Source organism: Phyllostomus hastatus, unplaced genomic scaffold, assembly GCF_019186645.2.
Source record: "Phyllostomus hastatus isolate PE091 unplaced genomic scaffold, TTU_PhHast_1.1 phas_contig_948, whole genome shotgun sequence".
Lineage (NCBI taxonomy): Eukaryota > Metazoa > Chordata > Mammalia > Chiroptera > Phyllostomidae > Phyllostomus > Phyllostomus hastatus.
In genome coordinates this window covers 11037570-11063073 of record NW_025333993.1, presented here as the reverse complement: position 1 = coordinate 11063073, position 25504 = coordinate 11037570, and the positions used below count along the sequence as shown (strand labels likewise).

General features: G+C 43.8%; 1 protein-coding gene across 1 annotated transcript in view; it reads right to left on the bottom strand.

Moving 5' to 3' along the window:
- The window catches only part of LTN1 (listerin E3 ubiquitin protein ligase 1), a 51132-nt gene that overhangs the window by 10754 nt on the left and 14874 nt on the right, over positions 1 to 25504 (bottom strand). The window contains exons 11-25 of the mRNA XM_045852457.1: positions 25324 to 25365; positions 22521 to 22710; positions 21637 to 21876; positions 20155 to 20308; positions 19270 to 19414; positions 18654 to 18840; positions 16049 to 16208; positions 15191 to 15295; positions 11552 to 11694; positions 8015 to 8150; positions 7658 to 7802; positions 6579 to 6792; positions 5880 to 6117; positions 5247 to 5321; positions 3195 to 3381 (exon numbers count right to left, since the gene is read on the bottom strand). Of these exons, the coding sequence (XP_045708413.1) occupies positions 3195 to 3381; positions 5247 to 5321; positions 5880 to 6117; positions 6579 to 6792; positions 7658 to 7802; positions 8015 to 8150; positions 11552 to 11694; positions 15191 to 15295; positions 16049 to 16208; positions 18654 to 18840; positions 19270 to 19414; positions 20155 to 20308; positions 21637 to 21876; positions 22521 to 22710; positions 25324 to 25365 (2361 nt within the window). The remainder of the gene's footprint in view (positions 1 to 3194; positions 3382 to 5246; positions 5322 to 5879; positions 6118 to 6578; positions 6793 to 7657; positions 7803 to 8014; positions 8151 to 11551; positions 11695 to 15190; positions 15296 to 16048; positions 16209 to 18653; positions 18841 to 19269; positions 19415 to 20154; positions 20309 to 21636; positions 21877 to 22520; positions 22711 to 25323; positions 25366 to 25504) is intronic.

The window sequence follows — 25504 nt, the reverse complement described above, 5'->3', positions numbered from 1 at the left end:
TTCCAGGAAGTCCAGGAAGCTCAGAGAGTCCCAAAGAAGTTGGACCCAAGGAGAACACACCAAGGCACATCATCATTACATTAGCCAAGGTAAAAATGAAGGAGAGAATCCTAGAAGCAGCAAGAGAAAAGGAGACAGTCACCTACAAAGGAGTTCCCATCAGACTGTTAGCTGATTTCTCAAAAGAGACCTTACAGTCAAGAAGGATCTGGAAAGAAGTATTCCAAGTCATGAAAGGCAAGGACCTACATCCAAGATTGCTCTATCCAGCAAAGCTATCATTTGGAATGGAAGGGCAGATAAAGTGCTTCTCAGATAAGGTCAACTTAAAGGAGTTCATCACCAAACCCTTATTTTCTGAAATGTTAAAGGGACTTATCTAAGAAAAAGAAGATTAAAAAATCCATATACAGTAAAATGACAGCAAACTCACAACTATTAACAACCACACCTAAAACAAAAACAAAAACAAACTAAGCAAACAACTAGAACAGGAACAGACCCGCAGAAATGGAGATCACATGGAGGGTTAGCAACAGAGGACTGGGAGGAGGAGAGAGGGGGAAAAGGTACAGAGAATAAGTAGCATAGATGGTAGGTAGAAAACAGACAGGGGAAGGGCAAGAATAGTATGGGAACTGTAGAAGCTAAAGAACTTCTGACACATGGACATGAACTAAAGGGGGTGAATGTGGGTGGGAAAGGGTATGCAGGGTGGAGGGGAATGAAGGGGGGGTAATGAAACAACTGTAATAGCATAATCAACAAAATATATTTTTAAAAAATTAATCATATATCAAATGGGCTTCTAAAAACATAAATGTTACCTAACAATCACACTCCTAGGTGTACAACACAAGAGAACTGAAAACATGTCCACACAAAAATCCATACATGAACGTTCACAGAAGCTTCATTCACAACAGCCCCACATGAAAGCAGAAGTGCTCACCAACGATGAATGTGTCACACTCACACTGTGGTTTATAGATCACATGGGACAATACTGTCCAGCCATAAAAAGGAACCCGGCACTGATACATGCTGCAACATGAAAGAACCATGAAAACATGCTATGTGAAATAAGCCAGGTGCAGAAGGCCATGTGTGGGAATGTCCACAGCTGGCAAATCCAGAGACGGACACAGACTGGGGTTGCCAGGGGCTGGAGGGTTGGAGAGGCAATAGGAAGTGATTGCAGATGGGTGAGGGTCTCCTTTCCTAGTGCTAAAAATGGTCTAAGTTACATTGTGATTTCAGTTTAATCTGACTTCACTAGGAGTTTTTGACCAGGTTTAGGACCAATTAAGGTTCATTTCTTTAAAATTCTGTTATAGGATCCATTTAGATTTTATTTATTTATTTACTTATAGATTTTATTTATTTATTTTTGGAGAGGGAAGGGAGAGAGAAGAGAGGAAGAGAGAGAGAGAGAGAGAGAGAGAGAGAGAGAGAGAGAGACAGAGAGACAGACAGAGAGACAGAGACATCACTGTGCGGTTGCTCGGGGCCGTGGCCTGTAACCCAGGCATGTGCCCTGACTGGGAATCGAACCTGCGATGCTTTGGTTTGCAGCCCGCGCTCAATCCACTGAGCTATGCTGGCCAGGGCTAGATTTTATTTATTTATAGGACCCTTCCAATCACTGCTTTTAGGGCATCACTCTAGTTCATCTGTCCACAGCTCTGTGCAGGCTGCTGGCTCACGCAGGCGCCCGTTAACTCCTTGCGTCCCTCCCACCTCTGGTTCAGTGGGAAAGATGGAGCATGGCCAGTGTCCACATTTATATGTAAAATGACAAGACCAAAACTCCCACATACACATACTGGCCTCAATTCTCTGCAATATTTTGGACATCAACAATATTTTAGGAAACAAACGTAGCACATTGGTGCAGTCACTATAGAACAGTATGGAATTTCCTCAAAAACTAAAAATGGAACTGCCTTTTGATCCAGTGATCCACTGCTGGGATTACACCCTAAGAATCCAGAAACACCAATTCAAAAGAACCTGTGCACCCCAACGTTCATAGCAGCATTATTTATAGTAGCCAAGTGCCAGAAACAGCCTAAGCACTCATCAGTATATGAGTGGTGTATTTACAAATAAATGGAATACTAGGATCAAAAAATGGTGGTACATTTACACAATGGAATGCTACGCAGCGGAAAGAAAGAAGGAGCTCCTACCCTTTGTGACAGCATGGATGGACCTGGAGAGCATAATGCTCAGTGAAATAAGCCAGGTGGTGAAAGACAAATACCATATGCTCTCACCTATAAGAGGAATCTAATGAGCAAAATAAACTAATGAGCAAAATAAACCAGAGGCACAGAAACATGGGACAGACACTGGCCAAAGGGGAAGGAGAGGGGGGAGCAGGGAAAAGAAGGGGAAGGGTCTAGTGAAGGAACATGTATGACAACCCATCGACATGGACAGCGGTGTGGGGACTAACTGTGGGAGCAGGGGGTGGGCTGAGTGGAGGAGGGCAAAGGGGGAAAAATCAGGACAACTGTAATAGAACAACTGAATAAATACATACATACATACATAACTAAAAAAAAGAAAGAAAGAAAGAAACCAATGTTAAAGCCCAACAGTGAGCTCTTGCAGTTTGTCATCAGCAAACAAAACTAGCTCAGGGCACTCTGCAGGCCTAGAGAGAAGGCCAGGGTCCCCACAGCCCATTCTGCACTGCCTCTGTACCATGGTTTCCCCCTCAGAGAGGCAAACGCTAACATGCACATGCAGACACATTTGTGCTGAGGCATGGGTCATTTCCAACAACATAGCTGTAATTTACGCATTCTGAAAAATCACATCGGAAATGAATACCATACTTTCAAAATGAAGTGATAAACGAAGTCTTGACCTGTCAAAGAAGCTTGATTACAGTGATTCAATCAAAGTTTGATAGAAATTTTTTAAGTCAGTATCTGCCTAAAACAATTAAGAAAAAAAAAAAAGGAATAGATTTTCCAAGCTTTCTTCCTAAACATAAGGTGATGGAGACATCTGGTGCCTGCAGAACAGTTTGAGCAAATTACAACAGGCTATTTTCAGCATTTAGGGATAACACCTTGAACTACGTAGGTAATGCTTTGTAGCTCTTTCTCTAAAGCCTGATTTTTAAACAAGGTAAATTTCCTTAGGACAGGACTGTCAAAAGCTGCCCCATACTCACTGACCTGAGAGGAAGACGCTTTGAAGAAAGTCAGTATTAACTTCCAGGTGAGGAGGTAGCCCAGGACATGGCAGAAGTCTTCGCTCAGTGGCTTGATCGTGACGATCTGTCCCACAGGAACAGACCCCAGGACGCTATCCAGCAAGTCCTCCTGAGTGCTGAGCAGAGACATCAGCACCCCTGGCGGGGACCTGTGAACAAGGGGCCAGCATAGTCATCCTCACACCTCACCCCCTTAACACACAACCACACATGTAACCCTCACAGTCTAGAAAAACCTTCTCTATTTTCCAAATACCACTCAAACTCTCCCTTTGTAAACTCAGCTTTAACTCCTAATTTCACATAATGGTAATTACAGAACTTAAAAGATATAAAATATACAAATACATATGATTTATACATAAAAATATGTGTATTGTACATATTTTTATTTATAAATATGTAAGTGTAAAAGATATATGTAATACACTAAAGTAACAAATATTACATATAAAATACTTATAAATATAAAAAACATGTAACATGCTGTAACAGTATAGACTCTAAAAGTTACCACTTAAAATTCCTTTTAGAAAACACCTATTTCAACATTCTGTTTTGCAGATGGAAAAAAAAATCACATGCCCAGAAAAGCTGAAATGACCATAGTCCCTCAGACAGCCAAGTCCCACCAAGCCCTCTCACGCTGTAATGGTGTGGAGACCACACAAGCTTCCATTGTCTCAGGAAGTTCATCATCAATTCACAACCATGCCAGGTAAGCGTGGCCATCATGGAAGCGTGCACTCACCACCACTGCCAGGTGAACTTCAGAGACTTGCGGCCAGCGAAACCCTGGCAGAGGGCAGGAACCCTGCCGAGTGCTGCTCTCTCCTCTCACCCATGTCCCGGTCCCCGTGCTGCCTCCTCCTGCCCTCACACCTGGGTCTCCCTGCTCCTGCACATAGGTGTCTCCCCCGACACCTCCCTCGCACACCAGCCTCTCTCTCTTCCAGGAGACAAGTCACTAGGCTTCTCAAGCACCGGCTCAGCTACCTCTCCCTTTCCACGCCGCCTGCACACGTTATGATTCCTGGGATGGTCTCTATTCCTGCTTGCTTCTGTGTATACTTTATGCTTCATACTAGTGTCAGTATCAGTTGGTGATATCCCATCTTCTACCAAATAATGCGCAAATCCTAAAAAAATGTCATTTTTAAGTACCTTCCAGCTTCATCTTCCACTACACCGCCGCCTCCCCCAACTCCACACACTCGTTCGTTTATTCTTTCCCTCCACAAATGAAGACCACTCCCAAGTCTGCTCTAGGCCAGGAGCCATTCTGGGTGTCATGCAAATAACCAAGAAGAAACAAAAATCCCTGTCTTCCCAGAGCTTAAGTCCCGTGGAAGAAGACACAGACAATAAAAAAATAAGTTACGTGGTGACGGCTCGACATTCCCAGCACACCCAGAGCACTCGCACTGCCCCACCTTTGTGCCGGGGGCTCCCTGCACTTGCATGGCCCTCCTGCCCAGCTGGCACGCTGCCCACCCTGAAGGGCCCAGCACAGCTGTCTCTTCTGCAAGACAGTCTTCCCGTCCTGGTGCACAGCAGCGTGGCCCCATAACTTGCCACTCCTCCTTTTTTCCAGCACCTGTCACACACGCTGGCTTCTACTACAGGTGCTACTGTCTGCCTCAGACTGCAAGCTCCTTAAGAACAAGAACATCTATTAAACACTGTATTCTTCTCTCAGCATTTAGTCAATACTTCCCACAAAACAGGTGCTCCATTGATGTTTTTGGCCACAAAAGATACCACATGGCCAAAAAGAATTCTTTACTAAATAGTAGCAAACTGAATATATGATTTAGGAGCAATTAAGATGCGAGAGGACCGATCCTTTTTGGATGAACGCTAGGCTGCACTGATGTCTACAGATGGTTGTGACAGATCCAGGAAGTAACAGGCACTCTGTGCTGAGAGCTTCTGCATAGCCTCAGTCTTCAGAGGCTGCTACAGGCGAGACAGGTTATGAGAATATAATAAAACACACTATTAAAAATCTTACAGGGCTGGTTCTTCCTCTTCATCTCCATCTGACTTTAGATTATCCTGATCATATTGTGGTAATTCTGGCATCAACCTGTAAATTAGAACATTATTTTAAATTATTTTATTTTAAATTGTCTGTTGTTAAAAATTATGCTTAAGAGCGGAAAGACCAATACTTTTCTAGTAATAAAAATATTCTTTAATGTTTTCTGAAATAACTACCTATGGCCAGGACTACCTAAAGATAACTCTGGATGGAGAACAGTGAACCCAAAGACCAAAAACTTGGCATTGCCTGTCATTAAAAATTGCGTGGTCAAGTTTACTTTGTTTTCATTTTCTTTTTAACTTTGAAACTTTTAAGAAAGACTTTATTTACTTATTTTTAGAGAGGGGAAGGGAGGGAGAAAAGGGAGAGACACATCAATGTGTAGACGCCACCTGTGCAACCCCCACTGGGGACCCAACCCACAACCCAGGCATGTGCCCCAACTGGAAATGGAACCAGTGACCCTTTGGTTCGAAGGCTGGTGCTCAACCCACTGAGTCACACTGGTCAGGGCAACTTTGAATTTTTAATGACTAAGAACTAAAACCAAATACACACTCTCTCTCTCAGAGCACTACAACACCAACTCAGAGCTCTTACTTGTACAGCATGTGATAGGCAGCAATCTGCACGGGCCGAGCTCTGAAGAGGAGCAGTGGGGCCAGTGTGTCTAGCAGAGTCTGGAGGTGCTCCGGCAAGTTCGTTTTCTGCCCAGCAAGTGACATTGCAGGGAGCTTGTGACTCAGCAGATGATCTTTTGTGATGTGCGTTAACGTTTCACACATGGGCTTCAGCATCGCATTCTGATAGGATGTTTCAGATGTATCGTTGCTCTGCTCTGATGACAAAAAGGAAAAAGGTGTACATCCCAAAACAAAATGAGCAATGCGGCTTGAATGACTCACAGATAATCAAATGTTATTAGAGAAAATGACATAACAACTTGACAGACATTAACCCCTTGCAACTGGAAACGTAAACTGAACACACATAACATCAAATGATCTCAACTGTTCAATGACTTCCAGCATCTCATTTTTAAAAAGGACAGAGAGGTTCAAGTTACAAAGGACCTCTCTCTGTCGTCCAAGTTGCTGTCACTATAACCTGCAGTGGCCTTGGATGCCTTGTCATTTTTCAAATCGGATCAGGAACTGAGCGCATGGTACTTCTGAGGGGCCAGGCTTTCTCTCTGGTCTCTTCTCTGACTATTTTGCACTGTTTGACTTAAACATCCAAAGACATTTTGAAATTTTTGATAAGTGATTCATTCTTAATGAATCTCCCTTTTTTACTTGCCTGTAACAGTAACCAAAAGAGGTAAGAGCAAACTGTGGATGCCTTGGGAAAAAAATTCTTTCCATTCAATGATCAGATTTTCAGGGAGGTAGCCCACGGAATCTGGAATTGTGGACTCGAAAAAGGCACTGAGCTCACAGGCCAGATCGCAGCTGACACAGGCAAACAACTGGATCAGGGGCACATGGCACAGCTCGTGGTTCTCGATCGTGGTCTGCAGAAAACCAAAGTTACACAGGTCAGCAGACCTCCTCCAGAAAATAAAAAATCAAGGCAACACAGAAGTCCCTTTCATTTCTCTACGTTTTATAATCAAAGGCAACTGAAGTATAGTCTCAGAAGACATTATACAGTTTACATCAAAATTACTTTTTTCAAAACTAAGTAGTACAAATTAGAATCAACCCATTTATTTTGAAATGCTTTTTATTTCTAAAACTACAAAAGAAAATAATATCAATTACCGGTTACCAAGTGAAACATATTAAAAACACCATCTATAATCTTCTCAGGAGCCCTACTAACTAGGCATTATTAAATTATTTTAAAATACGGAGACTGAGGCTCGACTAGGTCAAATTAGAAACCCCAAGCCAGATAGCACCCAGCCAAGAGCAGGCGGAGCCGAGATCCAGGCTGATCCACCCCGCCCAGTGTGCTGCAAGGGAGCCCACAGCAGGGATGCAACCGGCTGCTCTGGGCCAGGACCACACTGGTTCCCTGTAAACCCGTTTGGCCTTTGAGGGTTACTCTGGCAACAGTGACACCTGGGCCTCAAGAACAGTGAGAATCAGAAAGTCCAAAAGGCTGGCCACGGAAAGACGAAACCAGCAAGGGCTGTGCGGCAGCTATTCCATTAACCTGAGCCAATGGGGAGAACCGTCCGACAGCAGCTAGGAGCCTGGTCACCGAATGACACTGGCCGACATCAAAGCTATCGTTTCACTGTCAGTGAAATTGCAGAGGGCGAGGAGCACACAGCCACAAAGGCGCTGATGACAACCACTGGGTAACACGACTGGTTGACCGTTCCGGACCGAGAGCCGCATGGAGACCCACAGGATGCCAGGTGACCCTACCTCAAGCCAGGCCAGCATGCAGCACAGGACAAAGTCCCACTCGTTCTCAGACAGTGGAGGGTAGCAGCACTTGACGAACAGGGAGAGGAACCGCATGATTTCTATGTTCACTGACAGGACCTCTGGACTCACTTCAGACAGATTACTGGGATAGAGACAAAAGCAAAGTAAACAAAAAAGCATGAAAGAATTATACAGACAGTCTCTTAGAAATATTCTATTTTAAATCTTATATTCTTATAAAAGAGTGACTTAGGTGTCTACCATCCTATTACTTACAAAGCTGTGACTATAAAATACATATTCTATGTCCAGATTGTATACAGGGAGGCAAACATAGTATAAAGTATCACCTACCAACTGAGAAGAAAAAGATCTTCATAGTCTACCTTCCAGCATATCAGGATTCTCAGTATACCATGTAATACCTCTGCATCATCTATGCTTCTGGTTTGCAGACAAGAATTTAAAATGGCAAGATGTCCAAAACCTCCTATAAAAAATTCAAAATTCAAAATTAAAAAATTTTGCCCTTGCTGGTATGGGTCAGTGGACTGCCTGTGAACCAAAGGGTCACTGGTTCAGTTCCCAGTCAGGGCACATGCCTGGGTTGCAGGCCGGGTCCCCATTGATCAACCGATTTGAATTCAACCTATTTGATTTCAAATCGGTTGATTAATGTATCTCTTGCACATTGCTGTTTACCTCTCTTTCTCCCTCCCTTTCCCTCTCTATAAAAGTAAATAAGTAAAATCTTTAAAAAAATTTTTTTAATTGTACTGCTACTAAAAAAGTCGACTTTCACAGAGATTAGCACTCTCTTGAGAAGTTCCAGGGGTTGAAAGGGTGTCAGAAGTGCCAATCCCCATGCAGCTGAAAATCTGCATGTAACTTTTGCCTCTCCCAAAACTTCCATCATCCCTCCGAATCTGTGGGGAACTGGTTCCAAGACACCCCACTCCATGACACCAAAATCTGTAGACGCTCAACTCCCGCATACAAAATCGCCTGGAACAACGTGTAGTCAGGCCCTCTGCATTGCAGGTTCCCCACTGCAGAAAGACAACACTGGGTGCACGCAGGGGAAACCGGACCTGTGCTGAAAAAAACCTGTGCAAGAGAGGACCCACGCAGCTCAAATCCATACTGTTCAAGGGCTGGCTGTGTAATGCCTTTACTCTTCCTTTAGAGGCAGAGAAAGGTGTTTTTTTTTTTTTTTTAAATCTGGCTCGCAAAATAGAAGAGATTCATGGTACAGGGTAGGCAAAGGTAGTTTACAGTTGTTTGTATGGAAAAGACAATAATAATAATAATACAAGAATAAACTGTTTCACATACTCACAACTGTAAACCTACTCATGCCCTCCCCTGCATAAGCAGAAATAACTAATTCTGTCTCATTGGTTGGGCTGAAAGAGCAAATCTGGTTGTCAAACATCAGAAACATCTGTCCTCCTTCAGTGCCCCCCCTGCCGGGCCTGCACACCTTCCAGGCAGGGGCACTGCCATCCACCCCTGCCCCCACCTCTCTGCCGTTCTGGGTGCAGCCTGTACTGGAGACATCACCTGCTCCCACCAGGTGCCCCTCTCCTCTGTGCACTTGGGTCAACTGCTTCCTGCTGCAGAACCGCCCAGAAAATTACTGTTGGCACGGGTGGCCCGGGGTGTCAGTGTGGCAATGCCTCCCATGCTTGCTGATGGCGCAGCTTCTACCGTCGTTCCAGCCCAGGCTGAAGAGACTGAAGCGCGTCAGTCAGGATCACACCAGGGTCCCAACCCTGTACTGGCATCTGCACACCCCCGCCTGACCTCATCTCAGAGGAGAGCCACCACCCAGGAGGCTGACATCTTCCAATGGTGCTCAAGACCCCACCCTCTCGCCTCCCCCTCTGCTCCTGGGAACTTGCCCAATTGTTCTCTCCATTTTCTTTCTTTTTTTTTTTTTAAAGATTTTATTCATCCATTTTTAGGGAGGGAAGGGAGGGGAGAGAGAGAGAGAGAGGGAGAGAGACATCAATGTGATGTCTCTCATGACCCCCAGGTCATGGCCTGCAACCCAGGAATATACCCTGGCTGGGAATCGAACCTGGGACACTTTAGTTCCCAGCCCGCACTCAATCCACTGAGCTATGCCAGCCAGGCTCTCTCCATTTTCTATCCCTCCTCCTCCCCACATGTACTTTCCCTTTGACCTTGTCACTGCCTCCAGCTCCCACCTTCTCACCAAACCCTTGAAACAGGCGGTCCGCCCGCACCTTTTCAGAACGAGTCTCTCCACAACACCAACCTACACTCTTGGTCCCTAATTTTATTCGACCTTCTGTGGCATTTAACACAGGCGGTGTGCACTACCTGAAAGTTCTCCTTTGCTTCTCTTTAATTTTTGTCCTTATTCTCAAGTCTCCACCCTGCCTCCCCCATCCTTTAATTCCGTACTGGTGTTCTCTTGGCAGTGTGTCTGAACAAGCTCACCCTCATTTACAGACTTCATGCCACCCACGCCCCCGTGGCCTTCGGTGGCTGGACTGCTGCTACCCAGTCAGTGGCTTGCAGCTTCCTGGAAGTCTCCATCTGAATACTTATTATTCCACAGGCATCTCCATCTCATGCATTTAAAAAGTAGCATCAGCTCCCTGCATACGCCTTCCCCATTCTCCTAACCCTCAGATGTCCTAATGGATTTTCTACAAGGGCCAGTGGTGCTTCCATCTCCCCCATACGGGACATAATCCCAGAGCCCCTTCAACTCTATGTCTGAAATCTCTTGCATCTCCATACCCTCTCTTTCATCTATGCCTTGATTTAAGCTCTCTTTGTCTCTGGGACTACTCCAGTAGCTTCCTACACAGCCGTCTCCTCCCATCTCACTTCTTGTGCCCACCCCAGCGGTGGTCAATATGCGCTTTCTGAGGGATCTGTGTGCTTTCCTACCTGACACAGGCCAACAGCTCTGACAGCTCCAAGTCCAAACTCAGCCACAAACTAGGCCTTAGGGTCTGTTTCTTTCCGTCTCAGAACCCACCTTCGTGGGCTAAACTGAGCTATCTGCACTCTGTCCTTCCCAAACTAAGGCCCTATGGAAAATGAACACTCAGCTGAAACATTTCTCTTTGTGAAATTGCCAGACACTCAAAGCAGAGTCGAGAACTCCTTTTCTGCCATTTCCACACAGAGGTTACATCATTTATCTATCACACGACATAATTTTCTGTCTGTCTTCTCTACAAAAGAGGCTGACACACAGCCCGTATTCCATAGAGTTTATTAAATTAATAAACAGATGAACTAACAGATAGAAAGGTGTCCAAACAAGTTTAAAATACAAAAGCTATTCCCTCATTTGACTTTGTGTTCAATCACTGGCTGACTAGGAAGAGAGAGAGGAGGCACAGCTTAAAAAGCTACAGACAGGCTCTGGATGGTTCAGCTCAGCTGGCTGGAGTGTTGCCCAGAAACCAAAAGGTTGTGGGTTCAATTCCTGGTGAGGGCACATGCCTGGAATAGCGGGTTCAGCCCTTGTTTGGGGCCCGTATGAGAGGCTAACAACTGACGTTTCTTTCCCTCTTTCTCCCCGCATGTCCGAGGGAGAGGATTTTTTTTTTAAAAGCTACAGATGAAAAGGAAATGATTAGAAAGAGGATATTTGTGGTTGTAAACCCTCCCTGAAGACTGCAGTGTTCCTGTCCTACAACATGGTGATGGGCACTCTCCAAAGACACTCATCCTGCTGACTGTCAGCTTGTTACTCAGCACACGTATAAACCAGGAACAGATCAGCTATAACTTAATTCAACTTAATTTTAACTCCTAGATTTGGATTCAGATGTTAAAAGACGCTTCGTTCATCTTAAGCAATAATTAAATGAATAGACTATTTATCATCAAGGAACTAACCATTTACACTGTAAAGATCTTCCTTGGTCCAGACCAAAAGGGCAGGTATACAGTGAGCAACCAGTTCTCTCTTGTCTTCTTCTGACAGAAATGGACAGAGACTTTGAATAGTGTGCATATTCCCTTCTGTCAGTGGGAAGAAGCTGTTCAAAAAAAGAAAAGCTATGAATTACACTCATCCTAAATATGCAGTTATTTCAGATAATTCCTTATTCAGATTATTTCCAAAGGGTTAGTCATTCCACTATATAAAATAATTATATAGAAAAAATAAAAGAAACTATGTGAAGAGATTGATGACTGCTGATTTTAGATGAACTACAAATAATTATTTTTTGCTGCTTCTTTCTAACACATCTCTAATTTTTAAAATAAGCATATTTAACTTTCTCCCACTTATGATTATTTTGTGTTATACACGTAACACATAGTTAAGTTTTCTAAAGAGTCCACTGAGTCAGTTTGCACAGTGCCATTTGTGTGTCCTTTCTACGAGCTGATATTCGTTGTGTGTGTAGACAGAGAACTGGGATCATTTACACAATCACGTCACACTAGACATACTGTTTTCTGCCACTTTTCTACTGAAACACGAAGCATGTAAGTTGTTATTGTCACTTACATACTTTGTAGATTTTTCTGTGTCAGAACATATAGGTATAAATTATTTTCTGTACCGATACTTTACAGCTATAAAATTACAAACACAAATATTCCAGATGATGGGTGTATCATAATTTAACTATTTCTCTGCTAGTGGACATTTAGGTTTCATTCCCCAACCTTCTGCTCTGGGGAACAAGGCTGCAACGTGCCAGAGCACAAGTGCAAACACCTCTCGAGAGTCTCGATCCCCAGATGTGCGACTGCAAGATCAAAGGATCTGAATGCACTATATTTTGAATTTCAAATTGCTTTCCAAAAAACTGCAACCCATTTAAAGTTTCACAGAATGTACACATCACTGTTTTTCTGTACACTTAATGAGACTTTTAAATCCCTGGCAATATGTCAGATACGCTTTACTTGACCATCATTACTGATAAGGCAAATCCTTTCATATTTTACATTTTATCTGCGAATGACCTGTTCAAGTCCTTGACACATTTTTCAATTCGGATTGTTTTAGTGATTAATAGAAGGTACTGATATATTATGGACATTAATTCTTTGTTAATTTGCAAATGTGTTCTTCCATTTTGTCACTGGGCCTTTAACTTTGTTTACTATATTTTTGTCATGGTTTTCTCTTTTTAAAGTATTTATTTCATTGTGGTAAAACACACATAATGAAATCTTTCTTTCATGTTAATTATTTCTAAGTGTATAGTCCAGCAGCGTTACACACACTCACACTGCTGGGCAAACACAGTCCAGAACTTTCATTCACAAAACTGAAACTCTAGCCAATAACCAGAAACGGCCCCCCCGCCCCCGACAGCCCCTGTCTACTTTCTTTCTCTATGAATTTGATTAAGCGAGGTCCCTCAAATTCGTGGGATCACACAGGGTTTGTCTCTTTGTGCCTGGTTTCCTTCACGCACCACCACGTCCTCAAGGGGCACCTATGCGGAGGAGGTGCCCGAGCCTTCTCTTCAAGGCGGAACAACCCTCCGTCGTACGTGCGCTGTGTTTTGTCTGCTCATGTGACAGACAGTTGGGTTGCTAGGAGCTTTCGTTTTTAAAATAATCAAATGTCTATCATTTCTTTAATGGATTCTAGGTTTTGTGCCTTACTTAAGAGGATCTCCACGCAAGATAATCCAGTCTCTTATTTCCCTAAAACTTCACAGGTCTGTTCTTTACATTTAGCTTCCACCTGCACTTCATGTTTATGCATAATGTCAGGAAGGGGTCTCGCTGTATTTTTAAACATCCATGTGTGGTTGCTGGGGGCCGTGGCCTGCAACCCAGGCGTGTGCCCTGACTGGGAATCGAACCTGTGACACTTTGGTTCGCAGCCTGCGCTCAATCCACTGAGCTATGCCAGCCAGGGCTTTCGCTGTATTTTTAAACCACGTACCCAATTTTCCTAACCTCATTTATTACGGACTCTCTTCACTGATCTGAAAGGTCAGCTATACCGGACATGCAACTCTCGTGCGGGTGCGGGTTGGTTCCTGGGCTCCGCGCTCGGCTCCACTGGTTTGCCCACTCGCCGTTCTCACACAGCTTGACGACTGTGTGCAGCTGGGCAAGTTCTGTTTGCTTTTTGTCTTTCAGAGATTTCCTAGCCATTCTTAAGCGTTTCCCTTTCAAATGCACACTATGTTTACAATAGTATGTCAACTTTTTCAAATAATGTTGCTGAAATTTTTATTGTGATTCCAGTGAAATTATAGATTAATATCTTCCTACTGTCTTTTGTAATCTTTACTGTTTTACAATTATGCTTTTTATTAAATTTATTTGTAGGTATTTATAGTCTAGTTATTTGTAATGAAATCTTTTTTCCTGTGACATTTTTCAATTCATTATTACTGATAAATAAGAAAGTTATTGATTTTTGCACGTCAAGCATTTATCCATTTCAGTAGTAATCAGTTCAAACAGTTCTTGAATAAATTCCTCATTACTTTTATAATTAGAAAAATTTTAAATTATGATGAACAAAATAACTAGCATCAAAAGACCATATACTGTACGATCTCACTGATACCACACTCCTGGGCGAGGCGATGAGGGAGGAGGAGAACAGGGTAGTGGCTGCCAGAGGCGAGGAAACAGGGCGAAGGGAGGTGGCTGTGGGTGTGACACGCAACATGGGCGATGCTTACGGCCAAAGCTGTTCTCTGTCTGAAGCCTGGTGGTTCGTGGTCACACGCAAATGACCGCACATGACCCTGACCGATACACTGTGTCACTGCCATTCTCTGGATGTGAAACTGAGCTGAGGTTGTGCCCAAGTGGAAACTAAATGCGAGACATAGGGAATCTTTTTGTATTATTTCTTACATTTGCATGTGAATCTCTATCTCAAAATAATATGCTTTTTAAAGTTTTAAATAAGATTCTTAAAACTGAAATTTAGAAATTTACAAATCTACTGTGCCAGAACATAAACATGTCATTCTCGAATGCTTCCTGGCAAATCAATCAACTCAAGATGCCTCTCGGTGGCTTTCAGCTGAGCGCTCACTCTGGACCCTCGGCCTCTCCAGCATGACCGGCCTCCGCGGGCCTGGCGCACGCCTAACCACAGGGTGTTTCTCTGGATGAAGAACACGTTCACTGCATTTCCAGAACACACTCACTAGGATGACCCCTATAAGAGAAAAGTGGAGCACTCTCCACGGAGCAAACAATGTGGTGATGAAGGGAGTCAGGGATGGAAAGTAACAGAAAGATCCACGAGAGAGATTTTGGGGGAAAAGAGAATAAGTTTATGAAACACTACTTGTTTAAAACCAGTATGAAATTCTACAACAAAACGTTATAAAGTTAAAAATGCTCATCACAAAAATATATGTTCCAAACCTAAAACAACTCAAATTATTTTCAGTCTTTCTCATTTCCTTTAACTAAATTTCATCTCCTAGACCTCGTTTGCTCAATTCATTAGAAAGTATTGGTTAGTTGGAGGTTGCCAAGCTGTCCAAACACAGTAAATTGCAAAGTGAAAGCTTTAAGTAATTATACCTTTCTTTTTCCTCATAATGCCGTTTTACTTCATCAGATGAAATGCTTTGGGAAAGGATCAATTTAGCAATAATAAGAGACCACAGAGTGCCGTGTTCCATGGATCTAAAAAATGAAGGAAAAAATCCATTCTGAAACTACCTATGATTTCTAAACTGTTTCCCTGGATTCCTGTGACAGAGTGGAATCCACCGCCCTGTGAGGGTGTCGGCCTCACACAGGACTTCTGCCCCCAGGACTAGAGGGACTGGGCGCACCACAGCCCTGAGCTTGAAGACCAGGCCCGAAGTCGCAGAGGCCACGGGGCTATTGCAGCAGTGGGCTCTGGGCAGCTGCTGGGTGCGACAGCACCAGAGAGGAAGACTTGTTCAGCCGGGGCCCAGACCCTGGACTCTTCTAAGAAAGGGCAGTCCCACCCAGTGATTTCCACCTCGGAAACTCTCACTGCGACCATCTCCATGATGGCCTGTTTTCACACCTACTTCCTCATCTAGGGGAGAGGGCCTGTGGTTCTTGCAGCCAGACACAGCAGGGACAGTGTGCAGGATACAGGCTGATCTCCACAGGGGTGGGGAGTGGGTCACAGATGACAAGTCAAAGCCATGTCTACCAGCTCTGTTCCTTTCATCATCTGCCCCTTGAACATGCTTATGAATTTAGTAACACAAAGTCCAGATATCTCCCCAGAAAAATAAAATCAAGTACTTAGTACCCACAAAGAATTTATCATTAAGAATTCAGATTTAGATCAGCCTTCTGACTGAAGAATTAGCATGAAGAAGGCTTACATTTTAAAGAAACAAAGCTATAAAGTAGTAAAATGCTCATTTAAAAATGGAATTTGAAAGGGAGTTTTACCTGTTAAATAGCAGGTGCAAAAGGTCGGAGGTATTACCAAGTCCACACAAGTCATCGTACGTAATGTTCATTTTCTCAAGCATTTCCTGAAACCCAGTGAGGACGGCCGGCGGGTTGTCCAACTCCGCGCACCACTGCAGGGAGTAGAGAAGCTCTGCGGCTGAGAGGAGGGCGCAGTTAGCAGGGCTGCGGCACGGGCTCCTCCCCTCTGCCCGACTCCAGGCTCCGGCCCGCCCTGTCTCCTCTTCCCCGACCTCTGGGAACTGACCTCCGACCTGCTTGGAGACTGTCAAAAGACTGACAACTGAGAACACCTGCCTGACACCAGACACCACTCCTTTACCAAGTCTTCCTTGGTTCCTTTTCTGATTAGGTGAGCATGTGACAAGGACCTGAATGACCAGAGACAGGGGAAGAATCTTCCCACTATTTTGGTCTCAGTGGCAAGAAGGCACACACGGGACAGACAACGAAGGGGTGCGAGGCCTGAGACAAGAAGCTCCGCCCCGAGACGGAAGACGGCAGGAGGGGCAGGAGGCCGTGAAGAGGGCACGGTCCCGCGGCAGACGTCTGTCCTCAAGGAGCTGCACACATAGTCACCGGTGAGGACAGGACAGTCCGCCCGTGACTGCCGTGAGAATTAAATGGCCAAGCATCTTTCATAAAACCAGGAATGTCAGAGGCTCTTAACATTTTAATATACATTTAGTCACAACTCTTTTATAAATCCATGCATGGTTTGGATTTTGAAGTCAGAAGATTTGAGACCTGGTTTAAAATCTAACCCTACCCTTTCCAAGTTAAGTAATTCTAAGCGAGTCAGGATAAAAACAGTGATATCTAACTGATAGTATCGACGAGAAGATTAAATACACAATGTTGTCCGTTTGGAATCAGTAACACGTGTAAGACACTGGAGAAATGAGACTCTGCTTTCCACTCCGGCTGTCGGACAGACTCGCTCTGCCAGCAGCACAGCCGGGGGTGCCTGGCCCTGCCCGGGAGAAGCCTGTGGAGCTGGCCGACCACAGGGCCCCACGTCCTCCCACACCGGGGACTGCCAACCCTGAGGGCCCACACACCAGACCGCCACCACGGGGACTGCACACACCCTCCCCTTCGGACGCCGCCTGCGCTGCCCACGCTGCTGCCCGCAGCTCCACGCCGTTCCAGCCCCCACTCGCCCAGCAGACACAGGCGGTGGCCCAAACCCTAACGAAACATTCGGACTCCTGGATGAAGCCCACACTCCCTCCTCAGTTACGGGACACGGGGTCTGCTCACACGGACGTGACCCAGTCTGACAACGGGACCTCACGCCACCATCTACTGGACACCCGACAAGGTTGTAGCAAGATTTCAGTATGCTTCCATCCGATTTACAATTTAACATTCATCATTTAAGTAACCTGAAGTTTCTCATCACTAACATGGTAAATAGGAGCTGCAACTTCTTGATTCTTTAAACTGCAATATTGTAACAGGGTGCAGCCAGGGCTGGGGGAGGGTGACCAAATGGGAATTTGAACTCAGGTCCGAAACTCAGGGTGTTCAGGAAATACTAGAGGAAAAAATATATATGATGTCCTCACCCCCCACCAGCCTGAGCTGGGGGATGGGACGCATGAGCAGGATCCTTGAGAGCTGTTTTGCATAGCAACATCTTTGCAGCTAACCCCTGGCATGATCGTTTAATATATCTACAGCCTTTAACTGGTTTCACAGATATGTTAAATAGCTGTGGCCAGGCTTTGAGCCAGGGGGATGGGAGTGACTTCCACCCAGGATATAACTGGGAAGCAACTCCCCCTTGGTTACAGGGCCTGCGTTGAGAGCTTGGAGATGACTGGCTCCACACCACAGGGCCACACCTGCCTGGACTTACTATGGCAGCCCAGTGAAGCTGGAAGAATATGGGAATGCTGGCAGATAGAAGTGATCGTGGGAGGAGTCAGAAATGGGGCTGCAGAGGAAGACTGGCGCCAGGATTTAAACCCAGGCACGGCAGCCATACAGGTCAGGACCATGCAGCCTGGGCAAGAGTTAGGACCTCGCAGCTCTAGGGTGCTCCCTTTTGCCACGTGGCTTAGGCAGCAGGAGAGACTTTGCCTGGAAGAAAAGGGGTAAAAGGACTCTTGCTGGCGGGCCATGAGAAGGTGCCACATGGCTTCGGATTAACTGGAGATCGTGGTGGCGACACAGCTGATGGTGCTGGAAGCCTGAACCACGGACTTCTACTTCTCTCCTTGAGATATGGTGCCCCTGCCTGGGCAAAGGAGAGAAGGACTGTGTGTGTTTGTGGGTATTCTAGAGAACTTTAGTATTTTAATGAAGACATTAAGTCATTATTCTAAGTCTGTATAACTTTTAGATAAATAATTCTCTTCCTTTTCACCAATCTCTGGCACTGAGAGACGTCTTTCCTCTGGCGGTGGGCAAAGTGAACCTAGTATAGGGAAGGGAACCCCCGGAGAAAGAAAAAGGGGGTCTTTTTGGCAATAATATATCACTCACCCCCCGTCTGTCCTGTAACAGTATAATCAAAAGTATTTCAAAATTCTTTCAAAATTCATATATATATTACATTAAATGCTTACATACTTACTTATTTTCTCGAGCTCATTATTTTCTAGGACTATTTCCTTTTTCAGTGCAACTATTATCATTTTGCTCAGTAATGCTGAAGTACACAAATGGCTAGGAAGTGTCTTTGTATCTTGTTGTTCAACATCTGTTGTGCAACAGTCATAATTCAAACTCAGTCTTCCTTCTAACAGAGGTCTGTGCAGCCACTGCAGAACGACAAAGCGGGTAGACCACCATCAGACATTCTGTCTGCCACCAACTGCACAGCTAAGACAGGGTGCAAAAACACAGTTACTAGAGCCTCTTCTAATTGTTTTTGAAGTCACTGTAAGAATGAGTTTATTACTGGTTTATTGGCACAGCCACAGAAGCCTGAAGCTTGGGTTCCGCATGAGAAACCTTCACGTGCACACTCCCTACAGGTGCCCATGGACCTCACCTACACCACAGCTGCGGCCCAGTGCCGGCCGGGGCCACGCAAACAGCAAACACACAGAGGAGCACTCAGAGGCATCAGGGCGAAGTAAGATACTTACTTCTCTTATTTTTCTTCACCAAAAATAAATAGAAATATTTAACCTTCCATGGAACCCAAACATCAGAATGAGATGCACGCTCTCCCACCTCAAACCTACCTGCATAGGGAGGGACTGTCTCATCGTCTCCCACTCTCCGCTGTCTGGCATGACACCTGCAATATAAACTCCCAGGAGGGAGGTGTCTTCACTCTCCAGAAGCTTATTGAGCAAATCATCCACAGTAGATAAAAGGCCCTGAAGACTAAAACAACGCAAAGAACGTACTGTTATGACACCTTGGTACACACTGAATGCCCTGTGGCAGGTAACAGCTTACCTGAACAAAAAGACAAAAGTAACTCTGAGTGGCTTTGCCATGCCTCATCTTCCCCCTCACCAACACACACAGTCACATGGGGCTCGCATCCCACATTTACAATTTGAAAAGAAGGTGCTACTTCCATCTCAGCGCCAAGGGGATCTGACCTATTTCTGATCAGGTATTTCTGAAATACAGCTCCCATGTTCCACAAAATGAGCACGGTGATCAGAAACAGATGAGATTCAACTCCCGAGCCTCTGGGTACATCTGCTTCATTCTCCTCTCACGTGTGGACTGGGTGTGAGACGCGAAACGCATCTGCAACTCACACACCTGAAGACAGGGGCTGTCAGACCCCAAAAGAGGAGCGACACAGAGCAGTCGCTGTGCGCGCTGGCCAGGAGAGGCGGGGGCTGCAGGCCACCCCAGGCGAGATGCAGAAGAGCAGCAGCGGCCCCTTGCTGACCGTGCGTGAGGCAGGAGGGCAGCAGGTCTGCTGTGACAGTTGTCCTCAGCTCAGTGAGTTTAAAACAAATCCTGGAAAAATCTTGGTAGGAATCCCACTGAGTTCTCACGTAACAAGCCCTTTTCCACAGGCACTCACACTAATTATGGAGTCTTATTTAAGGAACGTGATCACGTATTAAGAAATACCGTGCAGCAGAGCACAAAATGGTTACCTTGGGATATCCAAAGGTGAAGACTGGACCTGGCCCTTCAGCCACAGAGCAGATGAGCGCAGGAAGGCACTCTGCAGGCCTGCGCAGCCCGTCTGATGAACCAGCACACTCATGCCTGAGAGCCAGGTGTTTTTCAGTTTGCAGATGAGAATGTCTAAAATCGAGACATCAACAGTAATTATAATCATTACAAAATATCTAAAAGAATTCATTGCCGCTCTCACATTATTAAGGAAACATTCAAAAAGAAAACAAAAATCCAATAGTAAGATTAAAGCCGTCCTTTTGGAGACGTGAAAAATATTGGGTTGGCCAAAAGGTTCATTTGTTTTTTTCCTTAAGATGGCTCTAGTAGTGCTTAGTTGTCTGTAACTTCATTCCAAACAATTTGTTAGACTGTATTGTGACAGTTGCCATATCAATGTGCATTTAAAAGAAACATCAAAATTGGTGAGTATCTGTACAGCTATTTTAATATTTAACATGGAACAAGAGATGCAACATTTTTGGCATATTACGCTTTATTATTTCAAGGAAGGTAAAAATGCAACTGAGCCCTGTCTGGTGTAGCTCAGTGGATTGAGTGTGGGCTGTGAACCAAAGGGTCGCCGGTTCAATTCCCTGTCAGGACACAAGCCTGGGCTGTGGGCCAAGCCCCATGCGAGAGGCAACCACACATTGATGTTTCTCTCCCTCTTTCTCCTACCCTTCCCCTCTAAAAAAATAAATAAAATCTAAAAAACGCAACTGAAATGCAAAAAATAATTAGTGCAGTGTATGGAGAGGGTGCTGTGACTGACTGAACATGTCAGAAGTGATCTGCAATGTTCGGTGCTAGAGATTTCTTGCTGTACGACGCTCCACGGTCGGGCAGGCCAACTGAAGTGGACAGCGATCAAATTAGGACATTAATTAAGAATTAACATTCTACCACACAGGAGACAGCTGACACATTCAAAATACCCAAACCAATGAAGTTATTGGTGAAAATGAGAAATGTGTCTTTTATTTTAGCAATTTTGGCCAACTCAAGAGTATATGCCTTTTCTAAATAGAGGCATTATTATTAAAGAAAGGGTTGGAGAGGAGGGCTACCAAGAGTATTTTAAAAATATTTCTTTCATAAATATATCTAAATTAACACACAAGGCAAGAATATAGTCCCTAAAAAGGCAATCTCAATTTCATTTTGACATACACCAAGATTGAATGTTTTTAACTATTTAAGACAAGGAAAGAGATAAGATATGGCATGTTCCAAAACTATTTCCTTGATATCAAGTAAGAACTTAAGACATAATGTCTACATACATCTTTAACTTGGTTTTTAAAGCAGAAAGTGTTCAAGATTTGAGTCCTTTACTCAAAATGGTTTCAACTTTCAAACACATTATATGATGCAACTGATAAAGCCTTGGCATTGACACTGTGAAGGTCAGAGCCAGAGATTCCCAGCAAGACATTTGAAGGGTAAGCTACTACCTGGCAAATGCGTTTTTCCTCTGCTCTGAGCACACAGCTGAAAGAGAGTTAATAACAAATCTTCAGATGATGGCATGAGCAAGCATCCTTTTGCTGAGCTAAAATAGTCATAGACCACATCACAGACAAAAGACACTGAAGAGTCATTATTTTCAGCTTCTGACAATTTCTTTGCTTTGGATAAAGTTTCATGAAGTTTAACAATAATTCTTTCAACATACACTTCTCCTATCAAGTAGTCTAGAAAAAAAGAAAACACAGACAAAACACAAAAAAAATATTAACAGTATAATTTTGAATCTTTTACAACTTGAGGCTTTGTGCTTATTTTTAAAAAAAAGGGTGCTGCCCTGACTGGTGTAGCTCAGTGGATTGAGTGTTGGCCTGTGAACCAGGGGGTCACTGGTTCGATTCCCAGTCAGGGCACATGCCTGGGTTGTAGGCCAGATCCCCAGTAGGGGGTGCATGGAGGCAACCACACTTTGATGTTTCCTTCCCTCTCTTTCTCCTTCCCTTACCCTCTGAAAATGAAATATTATTTTTTAAAAAGGTGCTTGTATATTAGACATAAGAAAACCATACGAACAAATCAGTATGTTCTCACACACAAAAAAGCCTCACATAAAAAAAGCAGTTTTAAATTAAATTTAAAAAGCTATGCTCTATAAAATTAGGGTGAAGAGCTTTGCTAAATTCAAAACCCTTCAGAATAAAATACAAAATATTAAATGTCATCCAAGTCATGCCACAAAGATAATATATATTTAGGGTACTTACAAAATTAAGATATTTTAGTGAATTATGTCATATTCTCAGCAGCATGAAATCCCCCCAAAAGTGACAGAATTACTTCCCCACTGAAAACAAGTCATATTTTTGCTTACCACTTTTAACATGTTGGGATAATACCAAGCTTAAAAGAGCCCATCTTTCTGAGAAGTAAGGTTCAAAAGTTACTGTGGATTCCAAGCCTTTATCACAAAGACGATCTGCCAAGGTGACCAATTTCTCCCCGAGGATGTCTCCTTTCAGCCAAGAAATGACTAAAGCATGTTTCTCTGAACTGGAACTTGCCTAAAACCGTACAGGTAAAGCAACGGTTAGAAGCAAGACCACAAACGCTATCAGCCTGGAGTCTTACCTCCCGTGCCCCTCCCCTCCCCACCCTTCCTCTTTGTGCGGAGGCAGGCAGCTCCGAGGTCCCCACAAAGCCTATCTCACCACACCCCATGCTTTGCTCATCTACTTTCCTCAAGTCCTATCCATGTTTTTGAGAATCAGTACAAATCCCACCTGCTTTACGAGGTCTCCCCACCTCTCCAGCCCATGCTCATCACTGATTTTCTCTGAATTTCTAAAACACTTACTGGATTGCATTGTTATTTAAATGTTTCATCTGTGTGTGTGTCTTGTGTCCAATGAGACTCTAAGTTCCTTGAGAGCAGAGACAGTCCAAAACTTCTTGGACACCTGCTACCAACTCTGCAGATTTGTTCGATAATAAATGGCTGATCTTTGAGGACAGATTTTAAAAAAATGCTCTATAGATATTCAATTTTTCATTAATTTTGCTAAAATTAAAGCACAATTAATATATAATGGTAAATTGCTTTAATATGAATAACGGTACGTCTTATTACCTCCACTAATTCCTTAAAATAGTTACTAGGGCCAGATATGTGACAGCAGCTAGTTTATTTTCATGGAGTGGAGAAGCAAGAAAAAAACTGTAAATCCACCCCCCAAAGCATGCTGATCCACGTCCCCAGAGCTTCTTTTGTTTTAAGGCTTGAGAAGAAAGGAATTTGCAATTTGGTTCATTTCAAAGCAATCTAGGAAAAAAAAAAAAAACAATCCAAGTGTGGATTGGGTAATGCCTGAAAAACTTTATCCTTTTACATAAAAAATTGTAGGTAACCACAGCTTTTATTTTAGCCCAAGCTTTACCACTATTCTGACTTCACGACCTTGGACAAATCTCATAATCAACCTGGGCCTATTTCCTAATTTGAAAAATGAAGATTAACCTAAAAAAATCTCTAAGGTTCTTTTCTGCATTCAAAATCCAGGTTTGTTTTTAAAGAAGGTAACTTTAGGGATCTGTTCATAAAGTACAAGGTTGTATGAACACGAGAAAAACTAGAGTTTAGATGGCTATAAAATTGGCTTGCCTAATACAATTTATCAAAAAGACCAGTCTATTTTATAGAACCCTACAAAATCCAGAAAATAATCCTCTGAATAAAATGGGTCTCAGGTTGGCAAGACACGAAGTTCAACTTCTCCATGTGCTGTGCTGACAGAAGCTTTAAGGACAGGAAGCTAGCTGCTCAGGGGCAAGTGGGCGGCAGACGCTGCCCTGGTGGGGGAGTCTCCCAAACACATGTATCCAAACCACATGGCAGAGACATCTCTAAGCTGGAAATGGAGGGAGCATTTTCTTATCAACCTTTAACTCCCTCAACTGACTCTAAATGCATTAAGCAGCTTGGCTGTTGCCTATAAGGAGGGAAGGTACTGGATAAGCTACTGCAAAAGATGTGCCTATAAGTTATATTTCTCATCGAAAAACAGTAATATCGTGTGTTTGTTTTGTAAGAAAATGAACCACTGGAGGAGACTGAGAGTCACTGTTCAGCCGACACAGCCTCAGCTCTGCAGGGTGAAAACGCTCTGGACACTGGCTGCCAGTGAGTGCCGTGGGCACGTGGCCACGACTGGGCTGTGCACGCAGGAGCGTCAGGATGGGAAATATCGGGCTGTGTTTTATGCCAAAATTTTAAAAGAAAAAATATTGTAAGTTAAAGAGTTATCTGTGTAAAACTTAAAAATAATACAAAAAAGCTAAGATAAAATTTTAAGTAGTCATAACATTTCTATGGTTGGAAATGTGTTGTTATATTATTTACATCTTCATTAGGAAATAATTAGGCTACTTTTTTAACCTTCCCATTTTTTATGTCCCTTGATTTCTTTTCATTATTCTCATCATTAACTTTCTTATCCAGTTACATTGCCATCAAACACTGGAGAGCTTTAATCTGCCTGTATAATATTCCAGAGCTGGGCCAATCATCTCCTGACGTGTTCCCAACAAAACTAGAACCACTGAATCCATTTCTATGGAAGAAAGAGTGACCAGGATAAGAATAGAAACCTGCAGCCTTCATTAAAAAAAAAAAAAAAAAAAAAAGTCTGTGTTCTCCCCCTGGGGAGCATGCCTACATCCGTCCTGTTCCGCCCCCCCCACCCCCTCCTCCCAGCACATCCTCTCTGCCTTTCTCTCTCTGGAGCTGCAAGGGCCTTTCTTCTGTCTCTGTAATTTGTCTCCTGAGCCTACACGGCCCAGCTGGCTCACTTCTACCTCTGCAGTTTTCTAAATAAACTTTCTCTTACGATTTGAAAAAAAATAATAAAAATGAAAATGTTTAACTTTCCCTTTGTTGCCTGCTAGGGAAGAAACACTGGATTTCCAGAGCCTGTTCATTCTTCCCTGATATCCCTAACCTGAGAAATACTACAGAAGGCAAGCACCAAAAATCTTCTCAAATTATGGGAATTGATAGCAATGAGGAAGTCCTCTAACACAGATATCTGACTGTATCCCCGTGTAGAACTATGACTGTGGTTTTAATTTTTCCACACCCATAAACACAAAAAGAGAGAAGAAAAAAATCCCTGAGATACCTTTTCGATGACCTGAAGGACTGAATTCCACTTCAGCTCCACCTGGAAGAGGAAAAGGAGTCACAAGTAATCACTGCAAGGAATAGTAAACATTTACGAGTAAATGAAGCAACCAGGTAACCACTACAGAAATAGAACTTTTTCAGCTGGTCCAACTCCCCCTTTTGCTACCAAGCTTGTG